Genomic DNA, 19,164 nt, shown 5'->3' with positions numbered 1-19,164 from the left:
ATGGGAACAGGGTCCTGCCAAGATGAAAATCTTTTGCGTAATATCCGCGTCTGAATGCTCCGGGAATGCGTGGGGCAGATACTTACAGAATCGTTTCGAAATCGAGTACCGAGGACCTATGAATGATCTCGTGCCACTTCAACAAAACCATCCGAGACTGGAGCTGTAGGTTTTAAATTAATACTTGGTCCAAGGTAAAAAGTGAAAGGAAAAAATTGGCAAAGGACGGGCAGAAGGATGCCACAGGTAGTACAACGACAATGCGGGATTTAATTCGGGCAAAGGACGCTGCCAAGCCGGCCATCTCGCCAGGTTTATCTTATCTGATCGGCAGCTCGACTCGGTTAAGCTTCATTGATTGGGAGATTAGATTAAAAGTACCCACAGCCGGTGAGACCATCATCGGTAGTCAACGAGTCCGAGACATGCCAAGGGCACTGTGTCTTAGTTGTTGTCGAGTGATGGTCAATATCAGAGGTATAAAGATGGTGTGTAGACGGTAATGAGTTTGTTCTTCATCAACAGAAACAGACTCATTCCAGCAAATCACTCTCATCATGCGTTTCTCTATCATTGTTCTCTGCCTCTCGGCCGTTATGCCTGCTGTTATTGCTGCCCCGGTGGCTGATGGTGCTGTTGTGGATGGGACCGTTGAGCAAATCGGCGATGTACGTCTTCCAACGACTAGTGCTAGTCTGACTGAGTGACTGCTAATGTTTCTTCAATGTAGGAGATCTGGATTACGAAGCGCTGCTGCATCCTCTGCGACAATGGCAACCGCTGTGGCTCAAATGGTGTTCCGATGTAGGGCCGTTGGAGTCTGCTAGATCCTACTTCGAATAAGCCGGGAGAAATTTTATGATGTGCTGCCTGGATGAGCCGAGTGGAAGTGGCAGGTCATTCACGTTGGGGGATGTTGGTTAGAGGACCTAAAAATGGTTCTTGTCTCTCAATTTTGTTGTGTATATATTGGAAGCACAACTTCCATTAATGATTGGTCATAATCGTTCAATATTCTGTTCTCCTTACACGCCCCCTTTTAAGCATATTGATAAGTAACTCTGAGAATCCTTAGATGCTAGAAGCCGTCTGTGAATGATAATGACAACCAGGCCCTGGTCCCAGCCCCAAGTCTTGAGACTGGTGCTGATAAAGATACCTGTGACTTGGTACAAAGAATAGAGCGTCCATGTTTGGGTCATATTTACTTCGTCAGCGCTATAAACAATATGCCAAGGACGAATGAACCGGAATGTATGCTTACTTTTTTCTGTTCTAATTTGCGAGTACACATATGGGTATCTCGAGAGAGTAGCATTGCTGTCGAGAAAGTGCATTCTATATGTGTCAAGAGGAGATAGACAAAACATTCTGCAACTGCATGTAGCTAACTACACAAGATCCGGTGATTATAGGTGCCTATCGGTTTCGTCTGCGAACTCTACATCAATTGAGATAATGCTTATTTGACCATACACTTAACTATAGGATACCCTAAGCTATGGACAGTTCAAACATCACGACTGGAAGGAAATTTCGAAGCTACCCTTTCCACAATAAAGAATAAACCCAATCACCGCTTTTTGATTATCAAGCGGCCAGGAAAATTAAGAAAGTCTCGATATGCGAGGGCAATCCAGGTTCCATCGGCGGGCCCTTTTGGCGCGCGTAGATTGCAGAATCAGGACCATGTAATCATCAAGAAGCCAGCGATATTACTCCCAGCCTGATATTCTTCCGAGGGCTTCGCTTAGTGAAATGCGAGCTTTTGGATCCGCCTTCGTGAGGTCATCGCCGATGTCCTGTAACCTTTTGCCGAGAGTACTGGTTGCAGCTTTCTTGGCCATGGTGTAAAGCAGTTTCCCATAGGCCCAACAATCTGTCGCAACGCGGTGGTCAAGTGACGTGCTAGCAGGAGCTGTTGCAGCGTTTTGTTGAAGGATCTCTTGCATCTCGGGCGAGAGCCATTCCCATCCGTACCCTCCCGTTCCGCTGATATCGATAAGGATGGCATTCCTATTCGCGTCCAAAACGATATTGGGTGGTTTGATGTCAAGATGAGTCCGTCTCTGTGAGTGCAATGTTTCCAATGCTCTCCCAAGCTGTAGTGCCCATCGTCGTAGCAATGAATCATCCTGATATCTATCCTCTGCGAGAACTCGTTCCAGAGACCCAGAGATGACAACCCCAATCAGTTGTGCGATGTTCGGCTGTCCCCGAAATTGTGTGAGGGCCGTAATTTCGTTCAAGATATGTTCCGTGTCTCCTGGATCATAGATAGGGCGGTCAATTGTCTTGTATGCGAAATATTTTCCCTCAAAACGGCCTATGGCGACGGGTGGAGCGATGACCTCAACCTGCTCTAGATGACTAGCCTCAAAGGTAAGTAGATCTTGGGCTTGGTCCAGCATCGGGTATATAATTCTTCCCGGGTCTTCTGCAATACCATGACGAGAAGTCGTCGTGGAAGATGAGGGTTTGTGACGGACGATCACCATTGCAATCATGGAAAGATTTGAGTTCCAGCTCGCGAGATGAAGATGCAACTGTTTCGGGCATCTCGCTGGAGGTAAGTCAGAGAGACTTGACAAGTGTCTTAGAGTGGAGCGAGGAATGGAATGGGGACAGGGAAAGGGGTGAGTGCTATATATATGAGGGTAGTTACACACAGTCCCATGTCGCCACACTAAATGAATCGGTATTCACCATACGGAGTACTCCGTATTGAGTCAACCACTGGTCATGTTTCATACTGTTACCCTGGGTAGTCAATACTACCATTCACTCGGTGGCCTGTCTCCCCATCCGTCCATGCGGCGTCGAAGAGAAGGATAGCTAGACCTTCCTGTCTTCTTTGCAGCTATCGACATACGACCGCCAACACCACCGATCTTCCCCACCACTTTCTACCAGTAAAATTACCTGCCACCATGGCCCCCGAGGCGAGAAGCCACTTGCATCCTATATGATCACTGCGAACCTGCGACTGATGAGGTGTTCACTTCAGCAGATCACGACAACAACACCCAATAGAGTGGTGAATCAGGGGATAGGCGGCCTTTAGTGATGCAGATTAACAGTAACACTCACGATAAGAGCAAGCGTCCCACAGCCCATGCCCTTTTCCTCTTACATTCCCTTGTCTAGGAACTATACCCTGCCTCTACGACAGGGAACCAGATTCCAGCCTAGAAGACATCAAGAGCTTTGATTGAAACCGGGAGTATTCTCCTGGCATGAGGAATGATTGCATTTATTAAATATTATCTGAGGTCCATCTGGTACACTGGGACCTATTGTCTCCCTTAGGACCCAGAAGAGGAAACCTACAAATCAGAAAAGCCACATGACTCGCCAATAGACCGCTAGTGAATGGCCTGCTGGTCCGCGCTTCCACGATCCAGCGGCCTTCCAACAGTAGCCAGGTCCATCATGCCCCTTCTTCACCTCACCTGTCTTCAGCTCCTATTTAAAGATCCGTGCGATGCTTACCATGACGACCCTTCTTCTTCTGGTCGTTGATGATGTTATCGGTGATCTTCTCCGCGAACATGACTGCTTCCGTCAGTACGATCTCTTCTCTGGCCAAAAGGGAAAACCTACAAGCAGGAGCCAGGGGCAAACCAGGCGGCAGGAACGGGAAGGCCGAAGGATCAACGACTCGCACTGAAAGACCTAGGTTAGCCGATGTGGTCGATATCCAGGAGAAGGGGCATTACCATTATCCAATCCCATAATCTTGCCCGTGCTATCCGTCACCGCGTCGGGGTCATCCGCCCGACCCATCCGCAGGGTCGCCGCGGGATGATGCATGGAGCGGTATCCGCTCTTCAGGGCATCTTCCAACTCGTCCCAGGTGACGGCCTCCGTGCCGGGGGAGATCTCATCGCTCGCGAGGATCTCGGAGAGGGCTGGGTTCTCGAACACCCGACGCATATACTTCAGCGACGCGACGGAGACTTCCAGGTCGGTGCGGCTCGTGAGCCACTTCGGGACTATCTTGGGCTTATCGGCCATGTCGGCGGACTGGAGCTCAATGTGGCCCGTGGACTTGGCGGTCATGGGGATCCCCATGAGCGTGGCATAGTTGCCATCGTTGGGCCAGTCGTGGCCGAGGGGGAACCCGACGATGATGAGCTCGGGCCAGTCCTTAGGCAAGGCAGCCAGATCTGTGGAAGAAGTGGTTAGACGTCATGACGGACTCGGACAAAGACAAAGCGAAGACATACCCTGCTTGACTTCCGCGCTGAAATTCCGGAGATCGCTGGGAATATCCACGATGGCACCGTAATCCGGACCCGGGTTGACCAGCATGCCGGTGACATTCTCTTTGAACAAATCCTCATGTTGCCACCGAGTGTCCTGATCCAGAAGGATGGACGAGGTGGGGATATTGACGCGGTAGGTAACGCCAAAGACGATATGATCATGCATGTTCTGTCCCACCCCCGGCTTGTCCAGCACCACCGGGATATCCCATTCGGCCAGCGTTGCAGCGGGTCCGACGCCCGAGACCAGCAGCAGCTGCGGGGAGAGAATGCCTCCGCCGGCCAGGACCACCTCGTTCTTGGCCTGGATGGTGAACTTTTCCTCGGGCTCATCCGGTAAATTCCGAGTCACATCGACTCCCGTCGCCGTCTTCCCGTCAAAGCGGATCTTGTCCGCGAGGGAAAAGGTATACACATCGAGCTTCTTTTTGGGTGGCGCATTCTTGACGTAGGCCGTCCAGGTGGTGGACCGGGTGCCATCGGTGCTGTTGATTGTGTCCAGGATCCAACTCGAGCCGAAGAGCTCGCCCGTGGCATAGCTCAAGGTATGAGTCACCCCCAGGGCATCGAAGGCGCGGACGAGCCAGGTGCTGAAGGGCTGTGCCCACCGCGGGTAGGTGATCTCCAAGGGGCCGCTGCCCTGGTAGCTGGGGTCATACTCGGGCGTGGCATTGGCCCACCGCGTGGTGTCATTGGGAGGCGTGAAGAACATGGATTGGTCGAAGAACTTGCGGGTGTTGGGATAGGTCCACGATTCATCGCCCACATCGTCGGCCCATTTCTGCATGGCACCGACGGTCGGGTGCAGGTAGCCAAAGTACGAGAAGGCATGGCTGCCACCGATCTAGAAAGGCATGATCAGCCATGATGCCACCCACAGGGTGATGGACTCACCATCTTGCCGCCGGTAAAGTTCAACTTGCGGTTGTTGGTTTCCTGGCCCCGCGTTAGTGATCGAATGGCCCCGAGTTCAGGGCAACGCTTACCGGCGTGCCAGCCACCTCCCACCAGTGCTCCACCTCATCCCGGGGAGGAGTCTTGCTGTTATCAAACAGCTCGGTATATCCCGGCACCTCACTCAAATTGCCCGTCATCTGCTCATAGTATCCGCCCTTTTCGACGACAGCCACACTGTAGGACGCGTCGGCCAGCCGGGCCGCCGCGATGAGGCCGGTCACGCCGCCGCCCACCACCACGTAGTCATACGGCTCGGTCGGTTCGGACGGGTTCTGGTTCGCTTCGGGGCCCAGATACTGCTGCAACTGCGGGCGACGGTGGTAGACAAACGGCGAGGAGACCGCTGAGCCCAAAAAGAGCGAGACGAGGGCGACAGACCGCAGATGAGATGGCATGTTGAAATGCATTGGTCGGAGAGCGATGACACTGGGAATCGAAATGGCATCTTTCCCCGGCTTCTATATAGGTATCCTGGCGAACTCACTCCACCATGGGGTCGCTGACGGTATAGAGCTCGATGACGCAGCACGACGCCACGGGAAACCACCCTTTGCGTAGAGCATCCTGCCTGCGCAGGCGATGGAAAGCCGGGGACGCAACAGAACCCGGGCTCAGACTCCGACTCAAGCCCGTCATCGCTGATGAAGGTCACATCTGGTCATGTCTAGACTCGAAGAAATATCCGCGGAGGCCACTCGCCAGTCAGGCTGTTCTCCGGAGGGTGGAAAAAGGGTTCAGACAAGCTTCGCGGGGAGGGCGGTTGTCAGCCCTTAGACAGGATGCTTACTTGAGTTTAAGATTCGGTGCAAGTCATGTCGTCAGGTCAGATCCATGGGCTCCAGCCGCTTTCCGCATTTGGTCCGTGGGGATGGATCAGGGTTGCAATCCGGGCTCGGATGTCCCAGTCTTTGTCTCGGACCAGGCCACGGCAAAGGAGACAGGCGTGCACCATGATTGCAGTGCCATGGGACGCTAGATATGGTAGCTCAGCCAGCCGCCGCTGAAGTGGTTTTCCGATTGAACCGTTGATGGCTACAATGCGGAACCCACGGAATGAAACCTCGGGAGATGAAAGCGGGTGAAACAAAGACAAGGGACTTCCGCGGCTGCTACGCTGTTCACTCTAGCTTGGGGTAGCCCTGCAAGACTATCACCACATCCTCATGAAGTGCTACGGCATCCAGTGCTCATGATAACATAATGATATTGATGTAGAATATACGACTCTCCAACAGATACTACAATTTCATATGATCAAGCCATTCGTATTAGATTCCATCGCAAGCAGAAAAAAAAATGACACGCATTCTATGACAGAAAGCCATGCCCTGATCAGCGGGCTACAGTAACAGTTCCAACATCATCCATCATATCGTTAGTTACATCTAAGCCGTCCCCGTCCACAAGTCCCGCAGGTACTTCGCATCCACCGGCGGACATGCCACCAGATCCTTCACCTCCGCCAATAGTGCCGTCGCTTTGCGGCTGTCCAGGGCAAACATGTTGTGTCCGTTGAGGAAGTAGTCGCGCAGGGTCTCGAGTCGTAGTTGCTCGTCTTCGCCGGCGGCTTCTTCTAGGGCTGCGAGCCACTCGGCGATGCTCACGGAGCGGCCGGTCTGGTTGTCGCCGCGGACGGCCCTGGTCAGTTGGGGAAGTTGCTCGAGCGGCAGGGGTTGAGGGTTGGTGATGTGGAGGACCTCCAGTCCGGATTGCCGGCCCGTGTCTTGAGAGAGGGTCAAGTGCCCCAGCGCTTCGGAGAGATAGTTGACGGGGATGAAGTCGATCACGAAGGGTTCGGAGGCGGTGCCGGCCTGGGGCACGACGCCGTGGCGCACCATGTCCATCACCATGCCGCGCACGATGTCTTGGTCGGACGAAGCCACACCAGTGACCGTGTTGCCGGAGATGGCGGACGAGCGGTAGATGGTGACGGGGAAGCCACGCGCCGCGGCCCGCGTGAGGAGCATCTCGGTGGCCCAGCGGGTCTTGAAGTAGCCGTTGTCGACGGTCGCGGGCGGGGAGAAGTGGATGGGGCTCATCTCGTTGATCTGGATGCCGGAGAGGTTGCGGTGCGACTGCTCCCAGGATTGCAGATGGGGTACACTCCAGGTGGAGAGGTAGTGGATGCGACTGCCCTGGCCGCCGAGGTTGGCCAGCTCGATGAGGGTCAGGGTGGAGGTCGTGTTGATGTGCTTGAGGTCCCGGTAGGTCTTGAGCAGGGACACCTCCGACAGCAGATGGTAGACGGCGTGGATCGAGGTGGCCAGGGTCTTGAAGTCCACCGTCGACAGGCCAAAGTGCGATTGGTGGGCCAGGAATCCGGGCACGACTTGGATGCCGGTGAGGATGCGCTCCGGCGTGAGGGTTCCGTTCACGAGCTTGAATTCCATCAGCTTCTGGAAGATCTTTCCGTGATCGAGCGGCGCGTAGCTGCCCAGCACGTAGACGGTGACGCCCGGCCGCTGGGTGAGGAGATTGGCCAGCAGATGGATGCCCGTGAAGCCATCCGCCCCGGTCAGGAGAATATTGGTCACGGCCGCCGGGGGGTTGGCCTCGGAGGGGTGGAAGCGACAGTCCATGGGAAGGGTCGTCTCGGCCACCCAGTCAACCCGTTCGACCTCTTGGCTCCGGATGACCATCTTCTCGGTGTTCTCCGTCGGCGCATTGGTGTTGGTGCCGGTGCTGGGGCTAGAACTTCCTCCCAGGTGTCGGTCCACCAGCTCGGCCACATGCTTGGGCGTCGGGTTCTGGATCATGTCCTGCAGACTGAGAGCCACCTTGAACTCCTTCTTTAGCTTGCCCTGGAGACGGAGGAACAGAAGACTTTGGCCGCCCATCTCGAAGAAGTTGCCGGTGGGTTCCGGAGGCCCGTCCAGCTTCAAGACGGCCTGCCAGGCTCGGCTGACCGCCGCAAGCGTATCCGGACGGGCTTCCTTGGGCGCCGAGTTCGCGTCCGGCTGAGACGCAGCCGGGTCAGAAGAAGACTGACTGACAGGTCCTTGAATCGGGTGTGTCAGCTCGACCGGGCAGGAGAGCAGCCCGCGCCGGTCGGTCTTGCCGCTGGTGGTGGTGGGCAGGGCGTCGAGGAACTGGTAAGCATTGGGCAACATGTATTCGTTCAGCGAGAACTTGGCGCGGGCCTGCAGGAGCAAGGCGTATTCCTTCTTTTCGGCCGCCGTCTGCAGGGGCTTCTTGGGCACGACAAAGGCAATCAGCTGCCGATCGTCCGTGAGCGAGTTCGGGTCGTCCTCCACGGAGCGGGCTACCACTGCCAGGTCGACGATCCCCTGGCCATCCGTGGTGAAGGATTCCCGATGCATGACATGTTCCACCTCGCCGAGATCGATGCGGAAGCCGCGCAGCTTCACTTGCTTGTCGCCGGAGATCCGTCCCAAGAACTCCAGCTGGCCATCCGGCAGGAAGCGGGCGCGGTCCCCGGTGCGGAAGAGCATCGTCCATCCACGGTCCTCGTCATCCGGGCTGCAGAAGGGGTTGCGGATGAACTGCTTGCGGTTCACCTCCGGTCGGTTCCAGTAACCCCGGGCCACCTGGGGCCCGCCAATGCAGAGCTCGCCGATGAAGCCGGGGGCCAGGGGGTTCAGGCACTCGTCGACAATGTAATGACGGCAGTTGCCGAGGGCAAAGCCGATGGGGATGTTGAGCTGGTCATCGACGGTGCCCTGGACGGCGTGGATGGTGGTCTGCACCACCGCCTCGGTGGGTCCCCAGCAGTTGTAGAGGGTGGCTGGCGTGCCCAGGCGTTGGAAGGCGATGGCCAAGCGGGCAGGCAACCGCTCGCCACACAGCAGCGCGATGCGGTACTCGGGGCAGGCGGCCACGGCGTCACCGTTATGCTCGAGAACCAGCGCAAATTGAGTGGGGGTGAAGTAGGTGACCGTCACGGATTCCTGGCGCATGTACTCCCCCAGCAGGACGGGGTTCCGCCGGGTGGCTTTGGTGGCAATGCAGAGCCGGGCTCCAGCCGTCAGGGAGGACCAGAGCTCCACCACGGAGAGGTCGAATGACGGCGAGATCTGGTGCAGGAACCGGTCGCGGGGACTGAAGTCAAAGTGCTGCTGCATGGAGGCCAGCATCTCATGGACGTTGCTCTGCGAGAGCCGCACCCCCTTGGGAATTCCGGTGCTTCCCTGATCGTGGTGAGTGGCTAGGGTTCGTCGGGTCAACAACGGGTAGGGGAGAGAGACTTACGGAGGTGTACAGCATATAGCACGGGTCACTCCGGAGGGAGGGACGCACGTCGGCCAGGACGCACGAGGCCGTGGCATCGCGGATGCTCAGGAGGCCATAGGGGGATTTGCTCTGAGCGCGGACCTGGGAGGCCAGCCCCCGGGATGCCTCGTCGAAGAGCAGCAGCCCCATTTGGGAGTCGTCGGTGATGAAGGACAGGCGACCCACGGCCATGGCCGGGTCCATGGGCAGGTAACCGCAGCGGTTGAACCAGGCACCCAGCATCGTGACCACCAGGGGAATACCAGGATCGGCCAGGATGCCCACATACTGGCCATGGCGAATGCCTGCATCCTGCAGTGAAAAGGCCAGGCGACGGGCGGCGAAGACAAGATCGCGATAGCTGATGCTCTCCCCCTCGGACGTGGTCATGGCAATAGCATCCGGCCGGGTCTCGGCCACGCTCAGCACCCGCTCGACGATCGTGGTGTCATCCCACGAATGGGGCTTGTATTGGTGGTTCCAGAACTGCACGCCCAACCGCTCGATTTCCGCCGGCCCGCAGACGGGCACGCTCGCAATCGGCTGGCGGTGGTCCTTAATGACCGAGGTCAGGAAGGTCTGGAAGTTGTCGAAGAAGCGGCGCATGTCGGGCTCCCCGTACAGGGTGGTCGAGAACTCGAGCTGCAGCTGCAGCACGTTGTCGGAATCCTCGCGGGCCTCGAGACTCAACTCACAGCCGGACGGCATGTTCTCCGCCTCCAGCTTGTGCAGCGCGAAGTCACCCGCCTGGTACACGGCCTGCCCCTCGGGCTGCTGGTAGTTGACCATGACCTGGCCCAGCGGGAAATGGCCGGCACTGCGCGCCACCTTGGTCTCGCTGACGATCACGTCGAACGGCACCACGCTGTGGGACATGCTTTCCAGGATGCGACCGCTCATGGTCTTGAGGAGCGCCTCAAAGGTGCCCTCGCAGGCATCCTGACAGCGGATGGGGGTCATGTTGACAAAGAATCCCAGCAGGTCATTGAACTCGGCATGAGGACGATTGCCGTCCACCATCAAGATGGTCAGGTCCTTGTCCGCGGTGTAGCGGTACAGGAAGGCCCGGAAGGCGCTGAAGAGGAACTGGAACGGACTGCTCTTGGCCTGGGAGCAGATGCGCTTGATGCGCTTGAGCTGCGTGGCCTTTAGCTGGGCCGTGATGGTGGCCCGCGAGTAATCATCCCACGAGGGACGCTCGGACTTGGCGAAAGGGAGCAATGGGCTGGCGGTGGGCATGCCAGCCAGAGCCTGTCGCCAGTACTCGACATGGGGCACCAGCGCGTCGGACGACAGCAGCTGGTTGTGCCAGAGGGTGAAGTCGGCATAGTTGACCTTAGGCGCGGGAATGGCCGACAGGCTGCGGCCATTGCGTAGGGTATCGTACAAGGTCGTGATCTGCGTCAGCAGTGGCTGAGTGTTGCCTCGGTCGGTGCAGATGTGATGCATGATGAGCACCAGCGCGTAATTCTCCGGGGTCACCTTGACGAGCGTGGCATCGATCAGCTCCCCAACTTCAATATCCAGCTCCTTGCGCTTCAACGTCGCGACCAGGGTCTGGAGGGCCTCGCGGGGGTCCGCCTGGGCGGAGACATCCCGGAACTTGACCAGGACCTCCGTGGGGTCGATGATGGCCTGCTCAGCAAAGTCATCGCCCTCCTGGTAGGCCGTCCGCAGGATAGGGTTCCGAGCCCGGAGTTCGGTCAGAGTCCGCCGCAAGATGGAGTGGTCCGGCGTCCCCCGCATGTGCATGACCACCGGGATGTTGAGGAAGGACTTGTCCTGGGCAAAGCTGTGGGAGAACCAAAGGCGGTTCTGGAAGGTTGACAAGGGCAGGGGCTGTGCCAGGTCGGCCTTGGGGATCTCCAGGGTGGCGGCGCCCTCAGAGGCCCCCGTGGCAGCCGAGGCACTGCTGGCCTTCTGTGGCGCCGGCTTGCCACTCTTCACCTCCTGGTCCTTGTACAGGCTGACAGCCTTCTCAATCAGGGAGCGGATGGAAGGCGCGCCCATCACGTCGAACAAGGCGATATCGACGCCCAGGGTCTTGGTGAACCAGTTGCGCAGGTCCACGGCCAGCAGGGAATCCAGACCGTAGATGGGATCCGCCGGCTTGGGCGACTCCTTGGGCACGCCGAGCGACACGGCCAGCTTCTCGACAAAGCGCTCCAGCAACAACGCGGCCCGCTGCTCCGGGTCGGTGACTTGCGTGAACAGCACGGGGAGACTGACCTCGCCGGGTTTCTGGCCGGAGCGGCGGTCGAAGTCGTGGTTCTGGTACAGGTTCTTGAAGAGCGAGTGCGGAGCCCAGTACACATCATCGCGGGTGAGAATCACGCCCGTCACGGTTTGATACAGATCGACGCCACGAGACGAGACGGTAGCCGTCTGGTCGGAGAAGACGGCCTCTTCGACCTGCTGCAACAGTTCCTGTCCATTGACCCCGTCGAAGCCCTCCTGCTCCATGAACCGCTCCAGTGAGGCCGCCTCAGCCGCCACACCGATGCCCGTGATACGACCGCAATTCATCGTCGAGGCCGGCAAGCCGATCTGGCGGCGGTGGCGGCACAAGGCATCAATGTAGGCATTAGCAGCCGCGTAGTTGCCCTGAGACTTGGTGCCAAAGCAGCCCGAGACCGAGGAGAAAGCCACGAAAAAGTCCAAGGGAAGGTCCTTCGTGGCCCGATGGAGGTTGTAGGCGCCCACCACCTTGGGCTGGACGCACGTATGCCACTGCGCATAGGTCATGTTCTCCAGTGCCGCATCGGCCAGGACCATGGCCGCGTGGAAGACACCCCCGAGGTTGGGGATGGCTTTCACACACGCCTCGACGTCGGCGATCTTGGCCACATCGCCCTTGTGGACCGTCACTTGAATGCCATGGGCCCGTAGCCAGGAAACAGTGGACTTGGCCTCCTCGCGCGTCTCGCCCGATCGCGACAGGAAGACAAGTTTCTTCGCGTTCCGCTGCAACATCCACTCGGCCAGCGTCCGGCCCAGACCTCCGAGACCGCCCGCCAGCAGGTAGGTCTTGTCAGGGCTGAACTGGTTGGCGCGCCGATTCCAAGTGGGCGGCCGGATGGGCACCTGCGTCTCATCGGTGGCCTTCAGCACGACCTGGCCGATGTGGCCCTCGCTCTGCACGAGGCGGAATGCCTTGGGGGCTTCAGAGTAGGGCACCCCCAGGACGGTTTCGGGCATGCCCAGCTTGCCGACGTGGCACAGGTCGCAGACCTCTTGGAACAGACGGGCACCCAGAGCTTGGTTGGTGGCGTACAAGGTCACCAGGTCCACCGAGGCGAAGAGCACGTTGCGCTGGAAGGGGGCCATCTCGAGCATGGCATTCTCATTGATATCCTGCTTCCCAATTTCAATGAACCGTCCGAAGGGCGCCACGCAGCGCCAGGATCCGTGGAGGAGCTTGCCGGAGAGGCTGTTCAGGACGACATCCACTCCCCGTCCGCTCGTCGCCTTCTGCACCCCTGCGACAAAGCTGATGTCGCGCGACGAGAAGATCGTGGTGGAAGCCAGTCCGTAGCGAGTCACCAACAGGTCGCGTTCGGCCTCTGATCCCGCAGTGGCAATGATATTGGCGCCGACCATCTGCGCAATCTGGACGGCCATTTGACCCACGCCACTGGCCGCTGCATGCACCAGCACGCTCTCGCCGGCCTGCAAACGGGCAATCTCTACGAGGGCGTAGTACGGCGTCACCAGGATCTGCGGCAGGGCGGCGGCATCCTCAAAGGGCATGGGGCCCAGACGGAAGCAGCACGAGGCAGGGTTACGCACGACCGACCGATGAGCGCCCTGACCGGGGCGAATGGCCAGCACCTTGTCACCCGGTTGGAATTTGGCGGGATCCACCTGAGAGCCGACGCGCAGCACCAGGCCGGCGCATTCATCGCCCAGACGGAAGTCGTCGATGGTACCCGTGGCCGCGGCAACATCGCGGGCATTCACCGTCGAGGCCTTGACCGCAATCTCAATCTCCTCGGAGCCGAGCTCCTCATCTAGCATCGCCTCGTCATCCTCCCAGACCAGGCTCTCCAGGCGACCCACTTGGCCGATGGTCAGCTGGATGGGACGCTCGCTGCCGAAGGCCTCCAATTTCTCACCCGAGTTGACACCCCCGCGGACCTTGGAGTTCAGCTCATCATCCGCCTCGATGCGAGGGATATAGAGGGCCCCGTCGCGGAGGGACCATTCCTCGTCCACGATCGCACGATCCAACAGCTGGTTGACAAAGGGCACGGTGGATTGGGGTGGGTAGTCGACCGGCAGATCCAAGGTCAGGATGCGTGCGCCCTCGTTCTCGGTGCGAGCCACACGCGCCAGACCCACGATCATCGCGTGCAATGGGTTCTCGGCCACTTGGTCGGTGGCGCCCTCGAGCAGCCACACGAGGTTGAGGTGCGGGCGCAGGAGCAGCTCCCGGGCGGCATCAAAGATGGCTTCCCCGGCCGGGTCTCGCTGCATGAACAAGGGGCCATCCAGGCTGGCGAGCACCACAACATCGGCGTCACCCAGCGGGGTCTTGGCAAGGTCGTTAAACTCGACACAGGAGGTTGGGCGGTGCTTCATGGAGGCCGCGAGTCGGGAGATCAGGTCGACGGTCCGGCTGGAGGGCGGCGAGGAGTGAATGATCACCAGCGGCTTAGGGCTGGATTCCTCGGGCTGGGTCGTGGCCCTCTTCCACACCGCGGCCTCCTGGCTCTGGAAAAGCAACTCCAGGGCGGTCTCCGTCTCTCCCTGGGCAGGAGCAATGACATGGCCACCCTCCTTCAGGAACGGCAGGAGACTGCTTTGCTGGGCGCCCGTGATGAGGACCAGGTCGTAGTCGCTTTCCGCTGGCTCCTCGAGGCTGACCAGACCCGGCCATTGGCCCGCCAGCTGTTCCCAGGCATCCCCAGATGCGACAATGTTGCCGGAGACGGGGGTCAGAGACTTCAGGCGTCGTCGCTCTTTGTTCGGGCCGCTCAGGGCCCGGAGCACCTGCTCGGTGTCCTCCACTCCGCCGGTGACATGGAGGATCTTGGTGTTCGGGTGCTGGTGGACGAACATGTCAAGCAGCTCCGCCAGCGATGCCTGGGACACCAGCGAGGATTCGGCACTCAGCTGGTCAAAGGCGGCCTGCCAGCGGACGCGGAAGAACAGTGACCGGTCCTTGGAATCATCGCCGCTGCCCAGCGAGGTCACCCGCAGGCCCGAGAAGGACAGTAACGGCTGGTGACCGACCGCGGTTTCGACGCTGAGGTGACTGATGGCCGAGCGGAAGCCCGACTTCTCCGTCGTGGTGTCCACCCACACCTCCTGCGGCCCCTGGGCATCCTTGATGGTGAGCATCTCCGGGTAAATGTGGCAGCTCTCGACGAAGGTGGGGATGTAGGCCTCGTCCAGGTCGCGGCCCAGCACCAGCTCCAGGGCCGGGAAGATGGTGTGGAAGGTGGCATCGAGGATGGTGGGGTGGACGAAGGTCACATCGGCCGGCTGGCTGGCATATTTCTCCGGGTTGAAGGTCAGACTGGCACAGGCAAAGCCCGGCCCCGACTCGATGCTGCCATTCAACAGACGGAACTCGTCCCCGTACTGCAGCCCGATGTCGCTGAGATGGCGATAGTAGCGACTGACCGGCGACCAGGCGGTGCTGCTCTGCAGACGGGCCTCCCGGTCCTGCGCGGCCGTCGTGCCGGAGAGGGCCTCGACGGCCACCAGGCCGGAGCAGTGCTCGGTGCAGTGGTACCGGCTGTCGTAGGAGAAGATCTCAAATTCGTACCACGTATCCGAGCGCGACTTGGCCGAGGTGACCTGGGGGTGGAGGTCGACAATCAACTCGGTGCCCATGTCCGAGTCATCCAGCACCAACGCCGACTTGATGGAGACATTCCGCAGGGCAAAGCCATCGGTGGCCTGGAGCCCATCGCGCGCGCGGGCCACCGCCTCGAATGCAAGGCTCATGTAGCCCGCTGCCGGGAACAGCACCTTGCCGTCGATGACATGGTCGGCAAGCCACGGCAGCTCGCGGATGCGCAGGTAATTGCGCCACCGCACGTGGTTCTCGATCGAGCCGGCCATTTTGGCGCCCAGCAGCGAGTGGCGATACTCGCGCAGCCGGTGGTTGTGGATCAGGCGTGTCTCAGCCCAGTACCGCTCAGAATGATCCCACGGATAGCTCGGCAGGTCCTTCCGGCGCTGGCCGCGGGGCACCGTGCAGGCGAGCCCCGAGTCGCTCAGATACGCGTCGCTGTTGACGGCCAGCAAATCCACGGGGTATCCCACCTGGAACAGCTGCCCGGCCAGCCCCAGGATGCCCTCGTAGTCGGGGGTGCCGCGCGTGAGGGAGGCAAAGTAGGGCAAATCCAGGTTCAGGCTCTTCATCACCTGGCGCGCCGGGCCCTTGAGCGCCGCATGGGGGCCGATCTCGACCAGGACATCGACGTTCTGGTTCTCGGCATCATCGATCAGGATGCCCACCAGCGCATCGGAGAAGCGCACGGTGCCGGTCATGTTGGCCGTCCAGTACTCGGCCCCCATCTGCTCCGCATCGGCCACGCGCGCCGTGACACTGGAGAACATGCGGGCCTTGTCCGAGGGTTGCGGGGCGAAACCGTCGCATTCATTCAGCGCCTTCGCATAGGCGGGCGCCAAGGGGAACATGTGGTGGGAGTGGAAGGCCTGCGCGACTTGGAGCCGGCGCGCGAAGATCTTCCGGGCCTCTAGGCTCTTCTGGACCTCGATGATGGCGTCCTCGTCCCCGGAGAGGGTGACACTGGATGGACTGTTGACGGCCGCAATGACGGCGCGGCCCTTGTAGGGCTCCAGCTCGGCCGCGGCCTCGGACTCGCCCAGCCCGACGGCCATCATCGCCCCCGGAATGGCATCAGGACCGGCCTTGGCGGCTCCGTTGGACATGTGCAGGCCTCGGTAGTAGGCCGCGTACATGGCGCTCTCGAACGACAGGATGCCGGCGGCAAACGCCGCGCCCATCTCGCCGGACGAGTGGCCCACGACGGCCGTGGGCTCGACGCCCCAGGTCTTCAGCAGTGCGAGGATGGCTAACTGCAGCGCCGTGCAGATGGGTTGGGACAGGTGGGTTTGGCTGAGCTGGGAGTCCTCCTTGGTGCGCGACAGCTCTTCCACCACCGACCACTTGGGGCCGTCGGGCAGCGCCTTGAGCACCTGGTCCGCACGCTGCAGAGTCTGCAAGAAGATGGGGGATTGCTCGATCAGCTGGCGACCCATGGCATACCACTGCGCACCCTGGCCGGTAAACACAAATCCCAGTCGCGGAGCCTGCTTGCTGGTCTTGGTCCAGGCGGGCACTTTCTGCAGGCTCTGCTGGATGGTGGTGGGATCGTTGCCGATGGCATAGGACCGCTGGTCATGCATGGAGCGGGCCGTGGACAGACTGACGGCCAGGTCGGCCACCTGGCAGTCCTCCTGGCGCTGCAAATATTCCACCAATCGCTCCGTGAGGAGATCGCCCGCCTTGTCGGAATGCGAGGTTAAGGGCACGAGGAACGGACGGTGTTGCACCGCCGCCTCGAAGATCGGAGGGACTGTTGATGGCGGGCGTTCTTGGATGGTGTGTGGCCGATAGTCCTCCAGAACAACGTGGGCGTTGGCGCCTCCATAGCCAAACGAGTTGATGCTAACGCGTCGACGGCCGTGGGCATTGAGGGGAAAATCGACTAACTCCGTGGGGACCTCAATCTGCCACTCGTCGAACTTGATCTCGGGGTTGGGAATCTTGAAATGCATATTGGGGGGGATCTGGCCCTTTTCTAACGCCATGGTGGCCTTGATGATGCCGGCCAGCCCGGAGGCTCCCTCGGTGTGGCCGATGTTGCTCTTAATCGAACCGACATACAGCGGACGCTTGCGACGCTTCGAGCCAAAGACTGCCCCCAACGCCTTCGTTTCTAATGGATCCCCGCGCCCCGTCCCCGTGCCGTGGGCTTCGACATAAGTGGTATCGACGGGGTCCAAGCCGGCGGACCGGTACGTCTTCCGGATGAGCTCTTCTTGTCCGTCCGAGGACGGGAGTGTGATACCCTGCTTCGTGCCATCGTGGTTCGATCCGGTGGCCCGGACAATGGCGCGAATGTCATCGCCATGCAGTTCCGCCTGCCGTTGCCCTCGCAGGATCACTGCGCATACACCATCTCCCCGGGCATAGCCCTTGACCCCAGCGGCAAAGGCGCGACTCCGTCCTTCCTCCGAGAGCATGCCGAGGTCGGTCATGGTGATGAAGATGTTGGGGTCGAAATGCAGGGCGGATCCCACGATGATGGACGTGTCGCAGTCCCCGCTCTGGATGGACTGGGCGCCCAGATGGAACGCCACCAGCGATGAGGAACAGGCCGTATCGATGGTCAGACTCATGCCCTGGAGGTTAAAAACATAGGAGACGCGATTCGAGAGGATGGCATTGCCGGTGCCGGTGACTGTGTAGCTGGGATAGTATTCAAGATCTTTGGTGAGCATGGCATTGTAATCATTCGTGAAGGACCCGCACAGGACGGAGGTGCGCGAGCCGTTGATTTCCTCGAGGGTGATGCCGGCATCTTCCAAGGCCTCATACACCACCTCGAGGATCAAGCGTTGTTGGGGGTCCATGGCCTCGGCCTCCTTGCCGGAGATGCGGAAAAAACTGCGATCAAAGTGGCCCAGGTCTTGATCGAGATAATATCCGTATTTGGCATTGGTCTAAAGGGAGTACAGGGGCATCAGCAAGCATCCAATTTCTCGGGGTCAGCATCCCCCGGGGGCAACTCTCACTGACCGTGCCCTTGTGCGTGCCATCCGGGTGGAAGAAGTTGTCCACATTGAAGCGATTCGCCGGCATTTTACATCTCACATCCTTCTGCTCGACGATATTGTCCCATAGTTTGCTGGGACGGTCTGCGCCCGCCACGCGGCACGCATAGCCCACCAGGACGGCCGGGTTGGGCCCGTCGATGGACGTCACGGACGATCCGGACTCGAATGGCGAGAAGCCCGGCGAGGACTCTTTCGTGGAGACCTCGGGCTCCTGAGAGCCTTGTCGCCCCCGTAGATCTCCTGCCATCCTTGCTCGGGGGTCTAGGGAAGTGGTGATTGAGGGAGGGGGGGAGGGGGGTGCGATGGGACTGGACAGGGCAGACGATGGATGGGGGAAGATCACTTCACGTCCAGAGGCGTGGGAGGAACAGAAAGTGACTATTGTACATGTGGAAGAGGAGAGCGAGGGAAGGAGAGTGAACTTAAGTCTCTACGAACTGCCGTGCACGATGGGGAGCGATTGGGATGCCAGCTCGTCAGCGTCACCTCTAACCCCATCGGAAGAGACCTCGTCGACCCTCTGCCCCCAAACCTGCGGGCTTCGTCCTCACGAGCTTGGCCGGCAGATCCCATATGGGTGTCTCAGCAGGGTCTGCAGTTGCTTCATTGGATTGATTGACCGCAAGACTTCCGCGGATTCTTGGGACCAGTTGCAGCCCACCTGCCCTAACGGGTCTGACTAGCCAAGTGGGCAATGGAGGGAGGAAAAAAAAAAAAAAAAAAAAAAAAAACCATGACACCCAGCCCCAGTGGCTTCCGAGATAGGCCAGTTGATTGGGGAACCCCTTGCGGGGTGCGCAGCACGAAGAGACAGACGATCCAGCACGTAAGGGGGGGCGAGGCCGCCCAGGGAGCCATGGTGGAATCCGGCCTTGCTGCGCCGGCGGCA

The 19,164-nt window shown here is 59.4% G+C and overlaps 4 protein-coding genes across 4 annotated transcripts; 1 reads left to right on the top strand and 3 right to left on the bottom strand.

The window, feature by feature from the left end:
- Positions 1–557: 557 nt before the first annotated feature.
- BO80DRAFT_450334 (uncharacterized protein) lies at positions 558–808 on the top strand (the record flags this gene model as incomplete). Its single annotated transcript, XM_025721807.1, has 2 exons — positions 558–668; positions 731–808. The coding sequence occupies 2 exons, from the start codon at positions 558–560 to the stop codon at positions 806–808; spliced, it is 189 nt and encodes a 62-aa protein (XP_025569661.1).
- A 907-nt stretch (positions 809–1,715) lies between these two features.
- BO80DRAFT_317103 (protein kinase family protein) lies at positions 1,716–2,444 on the bottom strand (the record flags this gene model as incomplete). The annotated part of the gene is made up of 1 exon (XM_025715082.1): positions 1,716–2,444. A coding segment is annotated over one exon (729 nt), but the record flags the coding sequence as incomplete, so codon positions are not given.
- An 805-nt stretch (positions 2,445–3,249) lies between these two features.
- Positions 3,250–5,632, bottom strand: BO80DRAFT_394287 (GMC family oxidoreductase; the record flags this gene model as incomplete). The annotated part of the gene is made up of 6 exons (XM_025717281.1): positions 3,250–3,555; positions 3,604–3,666; positions 3,720–4,169; positions 4,230–5,112; positions 5,163–5,204; positions 5,255–5,632. The coding sequence occupies 6 exons, from the start codon at positions 5,630–5,632 to the stop codon at positions 3,470–3,472; spliced, it is 1,902 nt and encodes a 633-aa protein (XP_025569659.1). The 3' UTR covers positions 3,250–3,469.
- An 814-nt stretch (positions 5,633–6,446) lies between these two features.
- Positions 6,447–18,624, bottom strand: BO80DRAFT_469507 (lovastatin nonaketide synthase). Its single transcript, XM_025723018.1, has 3 exons — positions 18,238–18,624; positions 9,435–18,161; positions 6,447–9,373 (listed from the first exon to the last, which is right to left on the bottom strand). The coding sequence occupies exons 1-3, from the start codon at positions 18,520–18,522 to the stop codon at positions 6,611–6,613; spliced, it is 11,775 nt and encodes a 3,924-aa protein (XP_025569658.1). The 5' UTR covers positions 18,523–18,624; the 3' UTR covers positions 6,447–6,610.
- Between the last annotated feature and the right edge of the window lie 540 nt (positions 18,625–19,164).

Source organism: Aspergillus ibericus, assembly GCF_003184845.1.
Source record: "Aspergillus ibericus CBS 121593 unplaced genomic scaffold BO80scaffold_78, whole genome shotgun sequence".
NCBI classification, from domain to species: domain Eukaryota; kingdom Fungi; phylum Ascomycota; class Eurotiomycetes; order Eurotiales; family Aspergillaceae; genus Aspergillus; species Aspergillus ibericus.
The sequence above is the reverse complement of the archived record's forward strand: the minus strand, read 5'-3'. Positions and strand labels throughout refer to the sequence as shown.